Source organism: Chiroxiphia lanceolata, chromosome 9 (assembly GCF_009829145.1).
Source record: "Chiroxiphia lanceolata isolate bChiLan1 chromosome 9, bChiLan1.pri, whole genome shotgun sequence".
Taxonomy (NCBI): Eukaryota; Metazoa; Chordata; class Aves; order Passeriformes; family Pipridae; genus Chiroxiphia; species Chiroxiphia lanceolata.
In genome coordinates this window covers 4359258-4380620 of record NC_045645.1, presented here as the reverse complement: position 1 = coordinate 4380620, position 21363 = coordinate 4359258, and the positions used below count along the sequence as shown (strand labels likewise).

The 21363-nt window shown below is 51.5% G+C and overlaps 1 protein-coding gene across 4 annotated transcripts in view; it reads right to left on the bottom strand.

Annotated features, from left to right (window-relative positions):
• RNF220 (ring finger protein 220) overlaps positions 1–21363 on the bottom strand; it is a 214386-nt gene that overhangs the window by 68675 nt on the left and 124348 nt on the right. For all 4 annotated transcript variants that reach the window (XM_032696602.1, XM_032696603.1, XM_032696600.1 and 1 more), the window contains exons 2-3: positions 16573–16702; positions 2125–2170 (exon numbers count right to left, since the gene is read on the bottom strand). In XM_032696602.1, the coding sequence (XP_032552493.1) occupies positions 2125–2170; positions 16573–16702 (176 nt within the window). The remainder of the gene's footprint in view (positions 1–2124; positions 2171–16572; positions 16703–21363) is intronic.

Sequence of the window (21363 nt, the reverse complement as noted above, 5' to 3'; positions counted from 1 at the left end):
ACATGGTACAGGTCTTAGCTCTTCCCAGGTGGTGCCTGCCAGACCTCCAGTGATGCCTGGGTGCCTGGACATGGTCTCCAAGCCCACCCTGGGGGTCTGTCCCCCATCCCACTGCCTGGGACCCCTGTTAAGGGTGGTCCAGAGGCCCAGCTTTGTCCACAGCAGGACTTTCTCAGAAGGACATCACATCTTGATGGGCTACTTGCATCCCACGTTGTAAACATAAAGCGGGCACAAAGGGAAAGAGCAGCCTTCATTTCCCCACCACCCTCCTCCTCAATCCCACCTGGGTACAAAGGAGTCTTTAACACCAAACTCAGGTGAAGGTGACAGCACTGTGCTTCCCATGCCACACAGGACTTGTCTCCCAGCAAAAGCCACCTAGAAATAATGAATCCTCCTGGGCCGAGAGGCTTTCAAGCTCTCTGAGAAGGGAATGAAAGATTTCCTGATTTCACCCTCTCCCTCCCTGCTCTCCTGGCTTCTTGAAGTTAATGTTCGTAGCCCCAGACGTGACGGGCAAAGGGAAAAGATCCATGTGGTGACAGGGGACGATTGATCTCTTTTACATAGAACGACGCTCCAGTCCCAGTTTAATCCCCCCGCTCAAGGCAAATGGGATTCTTTGTCAATGGAAACTTCAAAAGCCCGGCCCTGCCGCGAGATGGACCTTCTTCTTTATCTGGTCTCTGTCAGTCACTCACTGTGTTTGCCTCCAAACAGCTAATCTGTCTTTCTAGCTGTCCTTCTCCCTCACAGGCGATGTGTTTGGGACCATTGAGTTATCTACACTGAGACCTGATGAGGAGGGAAAGGGAAGATAGCAGAGTCCAGCTGCTTTCATTTTGCTGGTGCCCTTTCCAGCTCCTTCAAGACATGCCAAGGCAGCCTCACACTCCATGGATTATCAATGGTGAGTGGGTTTGGGGATTGCTTTCTGCTCTGCTTGTTCTTCATGGAGAAACAGCCAGGTCTCCACTCTCGTCCTAGTCTACCTGGGCCTGGGTACGGGAGACAAGTATAGTCACGCAGTAGAGAAAGGTGTAGAGCACTATGGAGTATCATTGTGATTTCTGTTTTCCCTTGGACAGTTTGGGAAATTGTTGGGGTTATTTGGGATTCATCCCTACCTTCCAGGAACTCAGGTCAGCATGGTGGCTCCCCCCTGGTGGGGCAGACAAGGCGTTGATGTGCTTGGCAAGACACCCAGCCCAAAGGGGAAAACCTGGAGCTGAAACGTCAGTCTTTGTTTCTGACATCACATGCCAAAATATGACCATAAGCTTCCAGAAAAAACAAGGGAGAATGAGACCAAGTTGATTCTAGTAAAACAAGCATGAAGACACCTCCCATGAGAGATGCCCTGCACTTGTCTGGAAGCGGGGAGTCTTCCTTGCTTGGACTGTGCCACCAGAAGCATAGGAGAGCCTGGGCCACTTGCCTTTGCCCCTCTTGGGGAGCACAGCATGGTTTTCAGAGGCTGTGCAATGCCCAGCTGCCCCCTGCAGTGCTCCCTGCTGCCCACTTGCCTGCCCAAGCTCCAGTCCTTCCCACTGCTGTGTCACATGAAGTCCAGCCAACAGTAATACCAATCAGTAAAAAGTGCTCTGTGCACATTGTATTTCTGCATTCTGAGCCAAGGGGATGGGAGGTGGGTCCTGGGGAGGGGGATGTGGCTGAGACGGGGTCTTTTAGTGATCTGGGCTCCTCCTCGGGTGTGCTTTGCTCCTCTGAGGCAGGCCCAGTCCACTCTTCCAAAGCTGGCATATGGCTCTGGCTCCCACAACTCCCATACGTGATTTCCCAGGCTGAGCTCAGCCTGCGTGTGATCAGCTTTCATTAGCTGTCATTAGACACAATCTGGAGTCCCAGAGCCCGCCGAGTCCTTCAGCTCCACCATCCCTTGGCTGCAGGAGAGGAGGATCACAGAGCCCTGTGCAGGGACTTGGATGCTCCAGCCCAGTGGCTGAATGGGAACAGCAGCTTTCCCCAGTGTTGGCTGGCCCCAAAGCTTGGCCACCTTCCTGGGAGACACTGAGTAGCAGGACATGAAGCTGGCTGGGAAGATGAGGGGGTGTAAAGAGCATTCCTTGGCGGGAAGAATGCTGAGTTGTGCTCACTTACCTTGGGGGTGCCCGCTGCCATGGCATCCTTCAGGATGGAGCTCTTGCTGCCAAGAGAGAAGACAATGGGGTCAGAATCACAAAACTAGTGGACAAGGAGGGGAGTGCTTTGAGGGATCTCACAAGGTCAAACAGTAAAGCACATCGTTCCTCTTCACTGGACCAACGAGAGCCTCCTCACCCTGACTGGAGTGGCATGGTAAGGAGAGCAGCGCCAACTATTTCTCCAGCTGGAATAAAATGGCCCTATGAGTGGAAGTCCCCCAACCCAGCCACATGAATCAAATGCTGATTCTTCCCCTCCTTGGGGCTTGCATAGCTCCTCTCAGCCCTGGGGAAAAGCGGGGAGCACATCTGCAGGGACATAGGGAAGAAAGCCAGGGAGTGGGGAGTGGAGGTGGCGAGCCCTGTGCAGGGTCAGGAACAATGGAAAAAAGGAGGGAAGGAGAGAGAAGAGAATTAAATCAGCATAAGAGCAAGGGAAAGAAGATCCCCTCAGCTTCAGCTGCACTGGGGAAGCAGCAGCTCTGCTGGAGGCTGGAGTGATTTGTTAATTCAGCTTGTTCCCCATTTAGCAGGGAAGGAGGTCCCTGCCACAGTGCTCCTCCTCGCCTGCCCTCGCCAGCGGGAGATGCTATAGATTTAATAACACCTTCCCCCCTCCAGACAGGTTAAACTTGAAACAATTACATATCAAAGCCGACATGGCGGGGAGGCCTGCACTGTAATTTTTTGGTTATTAAAGTAATCTCTCTCATGTAAATTCTCCTGCTAACATGCTGCAAACAGCATTAGGAAATAAATTATTTCCCCATGATTCGATTTGTCAATGCAAAGCACCTGCAGCAGGCAAAAGGCTCTTGAAATATGTTGCCAAGCCCAGTGCCTGTGCTTGTAAGCACACGCCGGTGGGGTGGCTGGCTCCCAGCTCCCCATAGCCCCAGGGAGATGATGGATGGGTGGGTGGGTGGAGGGGGAGGTTAGCGGGGGGGAGGCGGAGGTTGGGGAAGGGGGGGGAATGGAATTGTGTTTAATAACAAAATTTGTATGCAAGCCTGCATCCCAGGCTAAGGATGAGTGATCGGCAGCCAGAAAGTATTAAAAAGCCTCGCTAAACAGATGCTGACAATAGAACAAGACATATCAAATCAGATCTACTTCAGAAGCATTAATATACACACGCACACACGCTCGCCCGCGCGCGCGCACCCGGCTCCGCACACCCGCGCTCCTTTCTTCTCAATCACAGCAATATGGGAGACATCAATAAATTTTTATGAGACTTTTAGAAGATCAACACGGTACTAGATGTGACAAAAAAGCAATGTGCCTGTCATGTTCGCTTTGTCGGGGACACTTTAGCCCCAGATGCCGAGCTGCAGTGCCAGCAGGGAGAAATTGAATTTGGCTGGCTTTAATCTGCCTTGATTTGGCAGATGGCTGGGTGTTATGAAATGAGCAGGGATGGAGGAAGGTGTTTTCTCCTGGGGCTATGGCCCCCCTCCTCTCCCATTGCCACTGCCTTCCGCCCCCAGCCCTGAAACGGTGGAAATACACAGTTATCCATTGCCATCAGGTCACCCCAAATGCCACAGCTCCACTCCCAGCTACAGTTCCTGGAGACCACCAATGGATGGGCTGGGACATCATCTCCCACACAGCCCCAGTTCCCTGAGGGGATGTGCTGCTGGATGCTCGCTGGGGGTTACAGGATGCCCCCGTGGCCTGTCCCCCAACTCTGCCCCCTGCTCTCAGGAGGCAGCACAGAGCAGAATTAAGTCTCTGCTGCCCATTGAGATGCAGACCTTGCACCACCTCCAGCCCGTACAAGAACAAGCATGATGGGAAAGATTTCCATCCCCTCTACATCTCCACCACTACCTTGAACTTCTCAGTCGCACAAAGTGTGAAACAACTTTTATAATCCAAATGCCATGTTAAAAAACCAAACTCATTTCCTCCCTTTTCTTGTTAAAGGTGTTTAAAATTATTTCTTTTCAAGGGGAAGGGGAAGAACATCATTAAGTCCTCCTAAAAACGACATTACCGCCAGGAAACTGCCGTTTTCAGAGTGAGAGTCTCTCTGGTCAGCCAAAACACCAAGCCTCTGCTTGGGACCGATAAGGAAGGGGACTGGTTTTGATAACTTGGCAGACTTTATTTTATTCTTCATCTGGAGGATTATTAATACCCCCACCCTCCTTCTTGCACTGTAGCCCTACTCTATCGCTAGACTTTTCAAGTTGTTTTTATTTATTTCCAGAGATGGGTCAGGGATGGGTGCAAGCCCTGGTCATCCAAGCACCTAGATCCTGCAATTTAATGGTGCTTTTCTCCATCCTGTTAAACAGCCCCCGAATTACGAGGGCTGCAGCCCCCCACGCCTCTTAAGGATGCTGGCAGCAGGCTGAGGATCGAAAGGCCGTCAGCAAAGAGAAACCTTCCCCTCCATAAACACCGCAGACAAATTAAAAATGGTAAAAGGGAAATCAAGACCTTTAAAGTTCAAACACTTTTCGGTGCCTTTTAAAGTTTTTTTGCTCTAGGCCCTTGCAGACAGCACAATCTTTGGAGACCTTGGGATTCTCTTTAATCACCCAGCCAGGCTGCAGTGGTCTGAAATGATTACACATTTACATAGTAATAACCCCAACACTCCTCACATTATTTCATGGCTAGCATATTTCCACTCGGCGAGTGATCCATGTGTTTTAAATTATAACCTGTACATAGGAAATTAGTTACTAAGTACGATATTCACGGGCTCGTCTGACACTTCTAATTAAGGTGATTTACACAGAATTATCTTATGAAATAAAAAAATGGTGTTTTGCTAGCTAATAAAATATAATTACTACCCGCTTTTCTAAGTTACAGTTAGTTTTAATCTATTTGGGGAATTGTTTATCTAGTTCATTACAGCCAAACAACTTCTTTCCCTTTTAGGCAATCCCCCCAAAGTACCAAAGAAGAGTAAGAAATGCCCTGGGAAGACCCAGCAACCTCCTTCTCTCTCTCTCTCAGACACTGCATTTCCAAGTGATGCAAGGCTGCCAGAGGGCTCTACCCAGTGCTGCAGCTGCATCACCCATTAAGAGGAGCACCACAGCCAGGTCCCCATGTGCCCCAGGGTGCTCGCTGGGAACCCATCACTTCTCTATATTAGGGCCCAACATCTTTAAGAGGAGCATTTACTCTCAACAAGGCCCTTCACAATGAAAGCAGGACTCAGGCTACACCACAGACGTGCAGATGTCCTTTAATGCTAAGCACAGCTTTGGTTAGGAGCATCCCCAGGTTCAACTGGGAATCCTCTGGCATGTCCCTGATTGAGCCCCAAGGGGCCGTTCAGACCCAGTGCTTCAATAGTGATATCCCAAAGGGCAGCTCAGCAAGCCAAATATGTGCCTTCCTTACCCACAGTCTTGGGATTTCCCGTAACCCTGCCATGGTTACTATGACCTTCAAGTCTATTTATTTTGTTATGGTCCTGCCTTTTGGGGTGTGCTTGCCATAGGGAAATAAAATAGGCAATAAGCAAGGAGTGGTCCCTTATCATCCTCATGCTGCTCCTTCTCACAGGGAAAACCCAGGGCATAAGCTGAAGGTTAAGTGATCTGATTGTGTTTTACCATGAGCAAGGTGGTACTTTAAGCTTTTGCTCTTGCGAGCTGTTTTAGGAATCTCAGCTTTCCTCCAAAAGAAAAGAGAAGTTTTCTGGGTGCCCAAGTCAGGCAACAAGCAGAAGGCCTGTTCCCCATGGGAGATGGCTCATCAGCTTCCAGCAGAGAACACGACCCAGGGTGTGCTTCTGGTGTCCTCAGCCCACCACACACAGGCAGGGCTCTTGCTGACCCCCCCAGCCCAGGCAGCTCTGGCAGATCCAGGGAAGCAGGATCAGGAGCTTTCCTCCCCTGCACCCACCTCAGCACACACACTGACTGTGCCAGGGCATCACTGCAGCATCCTGGAGCAAGGGCAGGGAGGCTCTGCTGCAATTGTAGCTACAGCTTGAGTGAGGAGACTGAGAGAGAAAGAAACGTTCTCAGAGAAGAAATCTGAGCACAGAGCAGTGATGGGACTTGCCTGAAGTCTCAGTGCAGCAACACTAAAGCCTAAACCACCTCTGATGATGTGCTCCAGCCCATCACAGCCACCTGGGCTCCCCAAACATCTTCAAACAAGATTTCTGCAGAGCCCCCACCTAGAGCAAGGCAGGATTTATGATGGGCATCCCTCAATGAAGGGCTGAGCTCCAGACCTTGAATGGCAGCATTCTCCACATATAATTAATAACAACTGCAAGAGAAAAAGTTCCTTGAGCTCGGGCAGCTATAGCTGTCTGTGCTCATCCCTGAAGGGCAGTAAGGAGCAGGTAAGAGGACTGCTGCTGTGCCAGCTGGACTCCTCCAGCTCTGCAACTCTTCCACAGAATCAGTCTCAGCCTGCTTGGCAGGCACCAGCCACACGCAGCTCCCACATGAGATCCTGCAAAACCAAAAGATTTCTACAGGCTGCAGCTGATAGATGTATTTCTTAAAAAAAAAAAAAAGAAATCCAGTGGAAACTTTATTTTTAGCTGCAGGACTCATGGGTTGAACATGCAGCCTTGGGATGGGAACCCTGGCAGCAGAGCAAGCCTCTAGCATAGCTGTGTGGATGGCAAGGCCAGCTGTAGGGAAGCAGCTTTTGGGTAGAGAGGGAATTGGATTTTTGTGAACACCAGTTTAAATAGGAGGAAGTGTCTTCTGAAGCCTAAATAAGGAAATAGGAGTTTGATTTTTTTTTTTAAAGCTACACCTAGCTGCAGTTCACAGTCCTCAGCATGGCCAGATGAGATCTATGCCTGGGAAACTGGATTTTTAACCTGCTGTGGCTCCTCCAGCAGCACCTGCATCCCATGACGGGGAAAGGGGTGAAGTGATGGTAAAAAATTACCAGAGAGGTTGCAGTCAGGACTAGAAACATTCTGCACATACAGTGCCAGACATGCTTCCCAAATGCTCCCACAGTCAGTATTTGTGAGACCTCAGTGTGCAATACGGTCAGTTGTGACAAATCCGATCCCACAGGGCAGTCACCCACTTCCCCAAAACCAAGAAGCTGAAGGAGAAATGCAGCAGAATCATAAAACACTGTGGCATGACCTCATCATGCTGAAATTCTCTATTTGCTCTGTCCTATTTGCATCCCCGACTCTTTCTGCCCTGCTGGGTTTTCCTTTATCAACCTCTGGTACCCCATGTCTCTGCTCAGAGTGGGTAACAGGTTTCTGGGTGAGGATGTGATGGTCCCTGTGTGCCGGGCCAAACAGGAGAGTGGGGTAGGGGCTTTGTTTTATTTCTCTTCCACTATTTGAAAAGGAGGTGGCTGGAAAAATAAAAAGAAAAACCAGAGGGAAAGGTCATGCATTAGATTGATCTGGGGGGCTCATTGCTACCATGGCTATAATGACTGTTTAATTATTCCCAGCTCACATGGCAGTTCAGAAGAGGCTCTGCAGAAGACATGCAACGCTTCAGGGCAAATAACTGACCGGAGATTTATTTCTCACCCTTGGGTTTCCACACATCCCTTCCCAGGACTCCTGCTGCCCTGAGAGCTGGCAGCAGAGGAAGGCTTTGCCCTGAAAAGTCCCAAACCCCAGACTGCAAATCCATGCCCTGGAGTCAGGGAGTGGGCTGTGGGTACTGCGGGTCTGAAAGCAGTTCAAGGAGAGTTCATAGCACTTTTAGGGCACTGCATGAACGAGAGAAAACATGACCCGCACATTTTTTCACGTGCTGTGCTACCTTCGAAACTCTGACCCATGAGAAGTGCTTCTCACCCACAGATTATGGACAGCAACCTCTGCCTTCCCTGGGGTCTGCCAGGCAGGAGAGGAACGGGGTATCTCTTAAGTAGGCCAGGCAGCTGCCTGGCTTGTGCTCTCTCTGCTGGAGAAACCATGGATGAAGGGTCCAGGCTGCTGTCATTGCCACCCTCTGAGTGCAGGAGAGGAAGCTGGAGGGTCTTTCTTCCTTTTCTGCCTGTGATTAATCTGCCACACTGAGGGGCAGGGACACAAATCAGAGAGGGGATGAAAGAAGATAAATCCACGGTATCAGCAGGACCACATTGGCTAGATAATAAACAGACTCCTCTCCTCATAAATTTCTCTCCATTCCCCCATGTTTCCCTGCCATTGACACTGGCAGACTTGGAGCTGGACTGATCCTGGCCCGGTGTCTTGACTGGTGGAGAGAGCTATGGCTCTGCCAGGGAAGCCTGGGATCCTCCACCTGGACTGCCATCCTTCACTACCTGCACAGTCTGGCGTGCAGCAGGGGCTGCAGGATGGCACAGTGGAGCCCCATCCAAACTCATGGGCACAGGACACCGGAGCTGACTGCGAGATAATCCATGCCAGCATGTGAAGTGGGTGGGAGAATCACTAGAGACACCAACCATGCTTCGATTTACTTGGTATTTCCACTGTCTCAGTCCCCAAAATGCATCTTGTTCTCACTGCCCTGGCCCAACACTGTGTCCTCACTCCTCGTTTTGGCAGCAGTCAGCTCACCCACTTCTCCACAGTCCCCACAGGGACGTGACCCTGTTAGCTGCCTCGTGCAGGCAGGTGATCCTGGCCCTGCTCAGGTATCACCAAGAAGCTGACACTTCCAGGCAGGTTTCTCCAGTGACAGAATGTGTTTAATTTAAATCTGACAGGAGTCATACTGCTGGAGAAAGCTTTAGGTGATACCACCCACCTAGAGATGCAACTGTGCCTGAATCTGGACACCCATGACTCCAGAGCTGAGGTTCCATGATGAACACCTCGGTGTGGGGTGGCAGAACTCGCTCCTCGAGGGGATCAGGGGAGAGCAAGATGTGAACAACCCCTTCTGTGTCCCCAGAGCAGCTCCCAAACACCAGCCTGTCTCAGCAGCCTGGTTTTGCTGTTGGACCCTGGCTGCAGGACAACCCCCGGATGCTGCAGGAACTGTGGGATGTGGTTTTTGCTGTTGCTGGGTCTCTCCCTGGAGCAGTTGGGCATTGCACGGCAGGCTCACACCTGAGACGAGCATTGGGGAGACATCACAGGCAATGAAGTGATCAGTTGAACACCTTGGAGGGTGTCAGAGACCTCTGGGAAAGCCCCTGGGAGCCCCAAAAGGGCCGGCTGCCTTCCCCACAGCCAGGGAGAGGGTGCCACAGGAGAGGTACCCAGTCCCGCCTGCAAAGCACGGTCAGACACTTAATAGTACCTGTCCCCAGCATCTCCCCGGCCTGGATTTATGCCTTGAGGGGTCACCTCTGGCGAGACTGTAATAACATGACTTTATTAGCTTTCTTGTTCCTTCTTTAAGATACAGTAGCAAGGGGGGAGGAGGGCAGTGGCACCTCTGGAAAGAGCGGGGGGCGTATGGATAGGAAGCAGCTGCCCTCGTGATTCCCCTTCTCGGTGACAAGGGGGAGAGGGAGAAAAATGATGCTCCCTCGAAATTTATCATGCACCCAATTACAATGTTAATTGGCAAGTCCCAGAAATCAATTAATTCGCAAATTTTTTTCAATTAAAAATTAAGATAAATCATAAAACGTTATTAAGCAAAGGCCAAACTCCATGAACTTTTTTTTTTTTGTAGGCATCTGGATTTTTTTTTTTTTTAATTTAAATAAAAAAAAAAAAAAGAGCTGTGTTGCCAAAGCCCGATGCCCTTGAGTGCCTTTGCTGAAGCACAGGGGGCTGTCATCAGCAGGACTGGGCTGAAGACAGATAAAAAAATATCGACCAGTCGGACACACTGCTTCTGCTTTATTGATCAGGCGGGAATTTAACTTGCTGTGCATATCCACCGTGTCAGCAAGGGCCACGGGCGAAATTAAAAGTACTTGGCTTGGAGATGTCGCCTTGATACCGGGGGGGTGGGGAGAGAGGGAGGGAGGGGGGAAGAAGAGAGGGAGAAAGGGAAGAAAGGAAAAGAAGAAGGTGGAAAAAGAAGAGGGGAAAAAGAAGGAAGAAAAAAGACGGGGATAAGTTGAGAAGCAGGAGGTTGCAATGCCTGCTTTTCCCCACTTGCAATCTCACTTGTTGGCCATGGTTCCTTGCCCTTTCTGGAGCACCTGCTGGTGTCTATTGCATGCAAGGAAGGGAATCAGCATGTATTTCAACACAGAGTTGGAAAAAACCCTTCTCACTCAAAAACGTCTTTAATCTCTCATTCAGAGGCTGAGGGACCTGCAGTCTTTGCTACCCAAGAAGCCTTGGGAAGTACCCGGCCATCAAGTAGAAGTCCCCAGGCATAAATCAAGGAGACCTGCGGCAAGAGCCATGACCCTGATGTGACACATGACAACAGAGCTAATTCACGTTTTACACACTCTATTTATCCTGCCAGGCCTGGCAGCACGGCCACTCGCCCTTCCCAGAGCAGCCACCCACGCTGGTCCCAGGAAGGTTACCTCCAAAGGTCCTCTGGGACAGCACAGTGCTCGGCAGATCCCACAGAAATGAAGCATTTGGGCAGTGGGAAGAGCAGCTGTATTTAAACACAAGGTTCCCTGAGCAGGACCAGGGCGTGAACCCCACGTCATAACTTGCTCTGGGTTCTTATGCTGACCAGGAGCAACACAGAAGGCCCCTGCCATTTGTGCACACAGGAACCGCAGGGGTGATGTGCTTCCCTACTCATCCATCACAGGAATCTCCAGTGCAGACTCTGGGGGGTTTAGCATGGGAAAAACATATCAGAAAGACCATGGGAAAGACACGTCAGAAAGACCGTGAAACACTGGGAAAGCAACCTGTGAAAGGATGCATCCAGGATGCATCTCGAAAGGTCTGGAGACATCTCTCAAGAAAAGTCACCCTGCCTAGAGTGACCAGTCCATCTCTCAAGGTCCCACAGCCTTCATGTTTTAGCTATATTGCCAGCTTCCTCTTTATTTGTTATCCCAGTGGGCCCAGAGCTGCCTATGTCCCCTGAGAAGAGCCACTGTTGTGCCTCTCTACATATAGAAACCAGGAGCTGAAACCCCTTACAGCAGGGTGAAGATGCTCTGTGCAGCACTTTCTGCTTCCATGCTGACTGCCAAAGAAGGGAGGATTAAGAACAGAAAGAGGAAAAGAATACGTGTGCAAACGAGGGAGAGGAAGCTTCAGGGGGATGCTAAAGGAAGATTTAAGCCTGGGCAGATGTGCACTGAGTGCTACTGCAGGAGCTGGAGCACCATAGTCCCATGGTTGGCTCTTTTCCTCTGACATGAATCAAAGCTGGCTCTAATTGTCAAGCTAAATCCCCCATCTGGGCACTTCACCTGCTTTGTCACAGGCCTTCCCACCGCATCTTGCTCTGCCCTCCTTTGCCTGACACTATTTGGTTTTTTGTGACAGCATCTCTGAGGTCACCAGAAAACAGCCCACAGCACTTTCCATCTGCACCAAGGTGAGAGACCCCGGTGCCCCCTGTGTTCTGGGAAATGCTTCCTAATCAGAGAATCAGAAGAGAAATTATTCCTGGACACACAGAAAGGTCATTAGGGGAAATTAGTAGCTCCTGAGATGCTGGATGTGCAGAGATGTGGCTCCATGCTCCCAGCAGAGTGTCAAGGAGCAATGAGAGCTGCCAGCCCAGGCTGCGAGCAGCCAACAGGTGGGCATGGGCTTTAAAACACAAATATGCTCAGATTAATTATTGACTGCAGAGAAAAAAAAAGGAAAAAAAGTGAATAAGGGGAGAGTTTGCACAGCCATGGGACCCTGTGAGAACAGTATCATCCTTCACCCTCCCACCTAAGCACATCCATTCCCAGAGGCACCACCATGCCCAGCCCTGGCATGCCATAGACAGGCAGAGATAATATTACAATATGGCATGAGAATACTGCTGGGTATGTCTGCTAAGCTTAGAAAATCCTTTAAATTAAGGGGAAAGAGCTGAGGTAGCCCTGTCTGAGCTCACACTGTCCTTCCAGCTCCAAGAGCAGGAACAGAGCCAGCACAGTCCAACTCGCTGCCCCACCCTCTGGACTACTCCCCAGCTATATTGATACACCTGAGGTGTATTGATACACCTCCTTTTGAGGAGGGAAAATCCCAGCTCAGAAGCATAGATTTGCTGCTGGTAATGGAGGGAAGAATCTGCCAGTTGTCACACAGGGAAATAAAAACACCCCCTGCCAAATATTTTTTTTTCAAAAAGAGCACTGCATATTCAAGAACAGAGGATCGCGCTATTAAAACCTCTGCATCCAAAGGCACATTTCCAACCTTAAATTGCCTGACTCAGCAAGTATTTGTAATGTGTAGTATTCATAATATGACTTCTTAAGGTTTTTTAACCAATAAAAGCCAATAAAGACCTCTTCCCCAAACACTAGAAAGAACCATGGGCCCATTGTGGAGCATCAGCTGAGGTGGGGCTCCACAGCTCCCACTTCCTACTTTTCTCCTGTCCTCAAATTCATCTTCCCTCCCACCCCAAACTCAAACCAGAGCCCCAAGCCTGCCCTTCACCCAGCCTCCCCTCCATATGGAGGCTGTCCTCTGCAGTTGCTGCCCAGCATCACCTCTGCTCACAGTATCTACCCACAGTGACATGTGCAGCAATGCACTTGTATGCACACAGGGATGTGTGTGTGTGTGTGTGTGCCTGTCCTGAGGGACACCCGTGGGTGCTGCTCTCGAACTCACCTGCCCTCCCCGTGCAGCCCTGGGCTGGGGAAATGCATCTGCAGGCAGAACACCAGCCGAAGGCTGGAGCTGGGTCTGCCGACAGCTCCAGAGAGAGTCTCACATTTCAGTGTGCTTTATTGCAAACCTTTAGCACGGATGAGGTGTAAAACAAGTGAATATAAATCGAGTGAGGATAGGAGGCTCACATCTAGTGCACAGATCAGCTTCATGCACACAAACCAGGAATATTCATGTATTCTGCAGCCTGGCTGGGGCATGGGGCAACAGTGTACACAAAGGGTCACTGTTATTATTTCTCATTTTTACCTTGGTGGCACTTAGCAGCTCAGCTGGGCACCTTTTGCTCTACAAGCTGTACATGCAGAGCAAGGAGAGCATCCCTTCTGCCCTGCATTGTGGGACTGCTGCTTGCCTGTCTCCCACTCTCTGCTGCTTTGAGCCTGTGCTCTGCAAAGGTGAGCTACAAGGTAATTTCTTCTTTGGAGGAGGAATACCAACAGTCTTGCCTGGCAAGAGTTAAAACCCATAAAACCAAGGCTTGTAGTTTTGTTTTCTTTCAATTTATACCCTTCACTTAAAGAGGGGTGGGGGGGGAAGAAACGAGGGGGAGAAAAAAAGAAAGCCAGGTGACATATTCTAAGAGGGAGCACCGAAAACGTGTTAAGCACTTCAAAATCTCATATATTCAATCGGCCTCTGGCAAGACATCTGCCTAATGTTAGCGCTTAAATATCCTTTTCCATTTTACATGCATTCAAGTCTCATTTGAGCGAAATGAAACGGTATTATTAAAGGGAGATTTTGCACAAATGGCCTGAATTTGACATGTCAAGTTCAATGAGGCTGTTACATATGTAACACCGAGAAGGGCTCCGAGGCTGCCGCTCTTGAAACAGCGCCAGTGGCTCAGAAATGAAATTTGCATTCAGAGAGCCTTGCCTCGCAGCACGGAGCTGTGCACGAGGCTCGGTCGGACCCACACGGGGTGGAGGAGCCGTGGGGCAAGCACAAGCAGGGGTCTCCCTATGCTTTGGGAGACTGGACATACCAAGAAGGCAGCAGAGCTAGAAACCCAGGTACCTCATTCCCACTCAAGTCTGCTTTTTCAAGTGAAAGCTTGACTCTGCACCAGGGTTGGATCCTCCTGAGTGATGTTCATCGCTGTTCCAACAGCCAGTGTTCATCCCCTGGACACACACAGCCCTTAGGCATGGATGGGTGCTGCCCTGTTGCCACATGTCTCCTCCTGGCCTTACTGCATGATGCTCCAGCTGGGCAGACCTTGAGAGGTCCCTGTCCTGAGGCCAGGATGGTCACATCAGCACTGCCCATGGGAGGAAAAAGGGCTGCCCCTGTCTCTGGGGGATAACAAATCCCATTGCCACCAGCTGAGCAAGGGGTTCATTGGAGTGGGTGAGCTGCTCCTGGAGATCTGGAACCACACGTAGCATCATCCAGGTGGTGCCTACAGCTCCCTTGTATCTCAGCCCCAAGAAGATCCTGTAGTCACCTGGAGAAATTCCTTTTCCCTCCTCTGCCCTCCTCCGAGCTCCCCACTCCAACAATGCCTGAAAGTCCAAGCGAGCGCTCAACACCCGGCAGAGGTGATGGCACGGGGCAGAGCCCCCTCCTTGCTTCTCCACCAGCCTCTTGATCTGACCCTACAACAGCATCTTGGCTGGTTCACCCCACCACATAACCCTGCGGCCATGGTCCCTCGGGAGAGATCCCAGCACAAGAGGAGTCCCGGTGCTGCAGCAGGAGCTGATGCAGCGCCCGCCAAGTCTCCAGCGCTGCAGGCTCAGCAGGCAGGAGGGGATCTGCCTTCCTAACCCCGAGAACGGCAAATGTATGATTTTGTTGCAAATCATTAAGGTTTATTAAAACCTTAACATCACAAGCCATGATTGGCTGCATCCTCTTTAATTTAAAAAAAAAAAAAGAAAAGCCCTTGGAAAGCAGCCCCCTGGTTCGCTTCTCCCCATCAGACTGATAAGTAACAGCTGCTCGGCCATTTCGGTAACAAGTCGGTATTGGCAGGGAGCGGCCAGGGCTGCCGGTGCCCGTCACGTTTATAGGCCTACATTTTATTTTTATGTTTATTGGGTTATTTGAGATCATTATTAGTTTCTCTCTTCTCTTGTTGATGTGTTCTTGCTCCTGGCTTCTCCAGGCGGGAAAGGTGGGGGAATGGGAAACAGGGCCACCCGCTACACCGAGCTGCCCCGCTGGAGCTGGGCAGTGCATGGGACTTCAACCCTCTCACACTCTGCTGCCTGCTGTTCCTGCCCACTACTGCTGCGCTCCCACCCTGCTGCTGCTGCTGGCCCTTGCATCGCTCCCCTCCGGGACTGGGAGAGCCCATCCCTGTGCAGAGCTGCTGTATTACAGATTAGCCTCCATTGCCTGAATCCATCGCCTAGATTGAACGTTATCTATCATGCTACGGAGGGAGTCGTTATTTAATAATTAATAAAGACCTCTGATTCTTCTTCGCCGCCTGCGTGGCCGAGCGGAGCAGGCCAGGGAAGCGAGGGCAAGCCAGGGAGAGCTGTCTCCTCTCTAACTGCTGCTGTTATTTAAAGGAATAATGCCATTCTTTTTCATTTGTCAGCTGGCCCACAATGGCCCTTGTCATGCTTTATGATTTAGGGTTTCCTTTCCTTTCCCATTAAACGCCACCTTCCCATCACCGCTTCGCGCCAGCCAGCCTCTGCTCCTGGCTTGCGGTTTCAGTTTCACTCTGATATTGGCCCAACTTCTTTGATGGGCTCCTCTGAGCACTAATTGCTTCTGTTCATTTAAACCTGTTCACTAATTTGCAGTGGCCCTTTATTAAGTTGGATGCGGCCCAAATTACACCATAAATTACGCTTGCAAGGGGACTGGGTGTCGCGGGGGATAAATGGGCTGCCTGTTCCCTGCTCCCCCCCTTCTCTATCTTCCTGTGCGATGCGTGGGGGATGCGGGTCTCAGCTTGAGGCTGCGGGTGTCGAATTTGGGATATCTCAACCCAGATCCATTTGGGGAGGTCTCCCTCTAACTTAAAGCTCCCTCCTGGTCCCTCCATGTGCAATGGCTATTGCTGAATCAAAGAAGATCCAAGGCAGAGATGGGATGGATTCTGCATCCTCTGAACTGCGCACAGCCACGTGCACCCCATTGCCCCGGTGTACACACACCCACTGACACATATGCTCTCCCTCCTCTCCTACCACCTGGTGACGTAACTTTGCTTCTAGTCAGCAGTTTGATTCCTTTCCTCACCTTTTAATGACCGGAGAATTCATTAATAATTGAAATAAACACGCTCTTTTCCAAGGCTGCCGAGTTTTATTAAGGCAGGAGCAGGGATATGCCAACCCTTGGCTGCAGCCATTTCCTAAATAACTGCCAGCAGTTAAAATGCAATTATTTTTTTTTTTTTTATTAGAGGACTTTTCTGTGCTGGGGAAAGCAGAAGAGAGCTGAAGGTAGCTGAGGAGCAGTGTACACCAATGCTGCAGGGCTGCTCTTTCTTGGGATGTCAGCAACGTGAGAGCTGCTCACCAAACACACGTCCCCAGGGAAAGGGATTCCTGTGCCCCCTGGGAGGCATTTCTGCCTGACTTTAACCATTGCAGGGAACTCCAGGAAAATGTTTCTGCCTTGCTGTCTAGCACTAGATCTCTGGAACTGGTAGCTGTGGGTACCACCATCTCCTCTGCCACCTGCAGGTGCCCCAGCTGGCTCCCCAGGGATGCTGGTGGTCCCCAAGGAGCTGCTTACCTGATGTTCAGCTGGGTGAGCTTCTCCAGCTCCTGTTCCATGTGCTCCTGCAGCTCCCCAGGGCGAAGGAGGACCTGGCAGATGGGGCAGATCGGAGCCTGGCTGTCAAACAAAGTTGCTTTCTTTTTGCCTGTGGGGAAGAAAAGAAGGGAGAAAGCTTTAGCTCAGATTGGCTGCCATCAGCATTGCCTTTGCTCTGCCCTAGTCTCCATCCCAGCATAGGACTGAAACCAGAATATTTTCTTGGGTATAGCCCCATTTCTCTCCCCATCCCACACTCCCTGGGGCAGAGATTGGCTCTCTTCTGCAGTGGGACAGCAACTGGCACGAGAGCATCCTAGCCCTGGCTGTGGGCCCTCCAGTCTTACAAAGGAGAGCAGCAACAGCCACATTTCAGGAGTGACCCTGCGCAACCCCAGCTTCCCCAGTTTGTGGTGCAGGTGGTGTGACTTGGGAAAGATGGATGACACAGCACTGCTCATTGTTCCTATTAGCTACTAACAGTTAATTATGAAGAGTTGTCTTCATCCTCCTTGGCATTCCTGAAGTTGGGTGGGTCAGGATGAGCCTTCCCCTGAAGTGCAGAGCAACTCTCCATGGGCACACGATGTTGGGGGGCAGAGGAGAAGCCATGGCACTAGGCTGCACAGGGAGTAGGTCTGGATGTTCATCATCCAGGATTTCTCACCCTGTCCTGGGGTTGGGCTGTGGCTCCTTGTGTTGCGCACACCACCAGCAGCTCTGCACTCCAGAGCTGCCAGAGCCCTCGGCCCCCTGGGGCTGTATCATCCCTGAGTGAGATTTAGAGGTGCCTGTATACCCCAATCCCCAGCTGGGCTGAGTCCCTGTGGCAGCTCGGGAAGCAAGGTGCTTCCTCACACCCTCCTTACACCAAATCCTCCCCACCACTCCCCTGCCCAACCATATCTCCCTGGTCCTCTCCCTGCTCTGAAGCCAATTTATTCCAGCTCAGAAACTTTATTGCCCCCTGTGTAAGGAATATACAGCATCTATTTAACATAAAATAAAACTCTAAAGCAAACAATGAAGTTTCAATAAAAGAGAGAAGCCTGTGGGTCCCCAGGCCCCCTCTCCCAGCTGTACTAGCAGCTCTGCTCATGAGAGGGCGTGCGGAGCCTGGCTCAGATGGCTCTGGCAGGGAGAAACGTGTTTTATAGCTGCCTGTTGTCATCCAACGTGAACCCTCCTGCTGGATTATTTATTTATGTATTAGACATGGATCAAATTGGTTAAATCCGAGTGAGAGGCAGCAATGCACAATAAAGCAGCCGTTGCTGGATACGAGGGGGCTGCGTGAAATGTGGCCTTCCAATCAGGAGCCAAAAGGTGCCATTTTATGGCTCCTAACGATGGCAGAGCCCAGTTAAATGAATCCCCATTAAAGGAATAGACCTTCTCAAAGGATAAAACATTGGTGTGAGTGGCTTTACTGGGTCCCTGCTCCTCCCTGTTTAACGAGAGAAAGGGTCTGAAATAAGTTTGAGAGTCACCTTGGCTTACACCTTTGCCTTCCAGCAGGACACGGTGTATGCGCCTGGTGGAAGCAGGGCTGTCCCTGGGACGTTACCTGCCCTTTCCTTCAGCATCCCTATAGGAGATGGGAGAAACTGAGGCATGAGGGGCAAGTTGGGGCAGGCCAGTGCTATGGTGCATTCCCTACCTCGCCAGCTTCCCTATCCACTGGGAACTCTCCCATTTGCAGAGCCAGGCGGAAAAACCCTCTGTGGTCTCTCCTCCAGACCTGGGCTAAACCCAGAGGCTCTGAAGCAGAATTCAGGTGCCTCAGCCCTCATCCCCACCACCCTTCCGGGTGATGAGGAGGACATAGCATGAAGTCCATGCAACTGGGAACACGTTCCTCTCTCCTCCTTCCCTCATGTTTAAATAATGTCCAGAACCCAACCCAAAACCAGACACCCAGCTCCCGCTGACCCTTGCTGGAAAGGTCGGCATTTCAGTAATTCCACCTTCCTCTTGGAGCTTTTCCACTTTTGTCTAGTGGGGGCCCAAAATAGCCCAGGAGCGTCCCCGACCACCTGCTATTTATAACCCCAACTTCACAGCAAAACAATGGAGCTGTCTGAGTCTCCCTCCCAAAATAAACAGGCAGCCTTTGAGTGGACGGGAAATCCTGCTGGATCCCTGCTGTGGGGTGTACAGATGGATGGGTAAACAGGCTGCCCTCCGCCCTACCGCGCTGCATCCCCGCCCCCAGCCCAGGCCACCACTGTGGGGGCTGTGAGCCCCCCTCGCCTGCCATCCACAGCTTCAGCAGGGATGCTCTCAGCAGCAAAGAAGGGTGAAACAGAGGTTGAACATCCCTGTGCCTCTGTTCCCCACAGAGCCCAGAGGTGTTCATTTGCTGGGGGGAGGTGATGGAGTGTCCTGGACCTGGGATTGGCAGCCTCAGGAAGCATAGTTGGGGTCCCTCCTGGGTACCAGCTCTGTACACCAGACTGGTGGCTTTTTTAACCTCCTGCACACCCAAGTTCTTGCTCCCTGCTTTAACTCCAGTACTATTCCATGGGGTGCATGTTCCTAAGCAGGGGCGACTTTGGATTTCTACGCCTGGAGGAACCAGGAGGGATCTCAGGCCATGGGAAGGAGCCTTGCTGATTTCCATGTCTGGTCCCAACCCCAGCCCAGGCCAGCAGGAGAAATGAGCAGCAATGGCCTTTTCCACCAGCTACACCAATGATACAGTGACGAATTCATGCAACGGAAGGATGTGACAGCTGTCACCCCTCATCCTCGTGATAGGCAGGGAAGATCCCCCTGCTCTGGTGAGTGCAGGAGGCTGGTGCTTGCACTGAAATGAGGGCTTCCAGAGGGGCAGGAAAACAGGAACCCGGACATGCAGCCAAGTCCCTGACGTACAGATTGCAAAGCAGGAGACAGAAAGAGCCCCGGCTCCTGGCCCAAGGGGCTGACAACGGCGCTTTCACGGGAGCAGGTCTAAGTGCGAGTGACAGGCAGAAGGCAGGGACCATCTCCCGTGCCAGCAGGACACCTACGCAAGCCTCCCCAGGTCTGTGGAACCCACTGCCTGCCCGCAGTGCCACAGAGGCTGCTGTTGGGATGCGTCTCCCCAGATCAGCAGCATCCACATCCGCAGCGCGCCCCAGAGCCTCGCACACACCCACGCTGCGGTGTCTCATGCCGGGCAGTGGTACCCAGCTCCACGGTGTGGGATGCTGGGTTGTGGGGAGAGGGAGAGGATGGGCTTGGCAAGTCCTCAGGTTATGTTTGTGAATGCCAAGGTGGAGGGGGATGCATGCATATATCCTGCCTCTCCCTTTGGGAGCAGGGACATCCTGATATCCATGAAAAACACAAAGGATGCCGCACCGTGTGTGTGGCTGGGCCGTGCTGGGGTGTAGGTGTTACCCCGCTGGATGGAGCAGAGGGCATTGATTTGCACAGGGCCAAACAAAGGGTGCACATCCCTGAGTGGGATGGACCTGCGCCTACTCCCTGCTTGTCCTTCCCTGCCCTGTGCCAAACCCGCTCCTGGGAGACACTGAATGGCTCTTTTCAGGCTTTTGTTTTTTGGCAGCTGTGTTTTTGTTTTCTTTGCCCCTCTCTCTCCCCTTCCCTCTCTGGTTACTCGGTAGGCTCAGCTCCAGTGTTTACCCTCCTCGGCTCTGCCGTGCTTCCCCTGCTGCCGACCCCCCGCTTGCCAGCGCCAGAGAGATGAAAAGGCAGAGCCTCGGTGCTCCCGCTGTTTGCACGGTCTCCTGGGCTCCGCGGAAATGTTTAACTCCAAGTGTTGAAACCGAATATTTCCTGCTCTGAAAGCAGAGGTCTCAGCGTGCAGACGCACCCCTGTGTGGAGGAATTTATCCACAGGCACCTTCGGAGGGCATCTGCAAATGGATCCCAGCCCAGGTGGGGACTGAAATGAACCCTCCTGATCCCACTGGGGATGGAGGGCTAGATCCTCAACACTCAGTTACATTGATACAGATCCGACATAATTCCCATGAGTCCTCTGAGAAAGGCCTGATTCACCACAAAGCAGCCGGTAATGGGACCTGGATTTCAGGCTGGGATTGGAGCTCAGGTAATGGGGATACAAGCGTGACACTAAATAGACATGGAGCCGTGAAGTCATCCCTGCTCCTGCCCTGCGCCTGTGCCCTGACAGCTCTGTGAGGCTAATGCAGGGTGGGAGTGGGTCACTTGGAAGGGAGAGCTTTCCCTCACAAGCAGAATGCGAACTGCTGTTTTGGAGAGCATTTAAGTGAGAAAAAAGGGAACCCAGCCCACCAACATGCATGGGATGCATACAGTCCCTCGCCACTATGCAGCATAGAGGAAACGATGCTCCCAAATCACTCAACGAGCAAAGTTTACAAGGCATGAGGGCTCTCTCTGCCCAGGAGCTCAGCACATTGCCAAATGAATGAAATAAATTGTCTATAACTCAATTGTTCATCTGCACTGATGGCTTAATGCAGAGTCAGGTGCCTCCCAAGGAACTGCTGCAACGGGTGGTACAGGGAGTCCACCCGCTTCTCCCTGTGCTGTTCTTCCCTGGGGCCACCTGAAACTTGCTTCCACGAGGACCAGCTGTTCTCTCCCAACTCCTGATTTCTCCTATCTCAAACTGTTTTCCACTTCTCTGAGTACCAAACCCCCCCTCCTCTGAGATGCCTCCCTTCATCTCATCCTCGTATTTCCTCTCTCTCCCTCTTAAACACTCCATCATTTAAACCCAATCAAAGCCAGTTGATCTGAAACTCTTCTGAATAGAAATGACCCCACGCT